The sequence below is a fragment of the Meleagris gallopavo genome, unplaced genomic scaffold, assembly GCF_000146605.3.
Source record: "Meleagris gallopavo isolate NT-WF06-2002-E0010 breed Aviagen turkey brand Nicholas breeding stock unplaced genomic scaffold, Turkey_5.1 ChrUn_random_7180001870018, whole genome shotgun sequence".
Lineage (NCBI taxonomy): Eukaryota > Metazoa > Chordata > Aves > Galliformes > Phasianidae > Meleagris > Meleagris gallopavo.
This window is the reverse complement of record NW_011134958.1, coordinates 1-315: the sequence shown is the minus strand read 5'-3', so window position 1 is coordinate 315 and position 315 is coordinate 1. Positions and strand designations below refer to the sequence as shown.

At 69.8% G+C, this 315-nt stretch overlaps 1 protein-coding gene across 1 annotated transcript; it reads right to left on the bottom strand.

The window, feature by feature from the left end:
* Positions 1 to 10: 10 nt before the first annotated feature.
* LOC109364562 (espin-like protein) lies at positions 11 to 310 on the bottom strand (the record flags this gene model as incomplete). The annotated part of the gene is made up of 1 exon (XM_019611193.1): positions 11 to 310. A coding segment is annotated over one exon (300 nt), but the record flags the coding sequence as incomplete, so codon positions are not given.
* Between the last annotated feature and the right edge of the window lie 5 nt (positions 311 to 315).

Here is a 315-nt window from a genome sequence, read left to right as displayed (position 1 = left end):
TAGCGCCCGCTCTCTCCCTCTGTGCCTGCAGCGCCCGGCAGGCTGCAGCCCAAGCGTTGAGGCCTCCGGCCGAGCGTTTCCAATGGCTGAGGAAGAGCAGCACGATGCGCTCCTTGCGCAGCCCGGCTGACTCAGGCACCGGTGAGCCGCTGCCTTCCGACAGCGCTTCTTCGCAGCTGATCCCCGAGTCGCTGGCGGCCTCCACCACTGCTGTGGTCTTGCTCTCCCCGCCACCGTGCCGCTCGAAGGCCCCGCGCAGGCTGCTCACGCTCACCCCACACTGCCGGATCTCCCGCTGTGCCACGCTGCCCGACG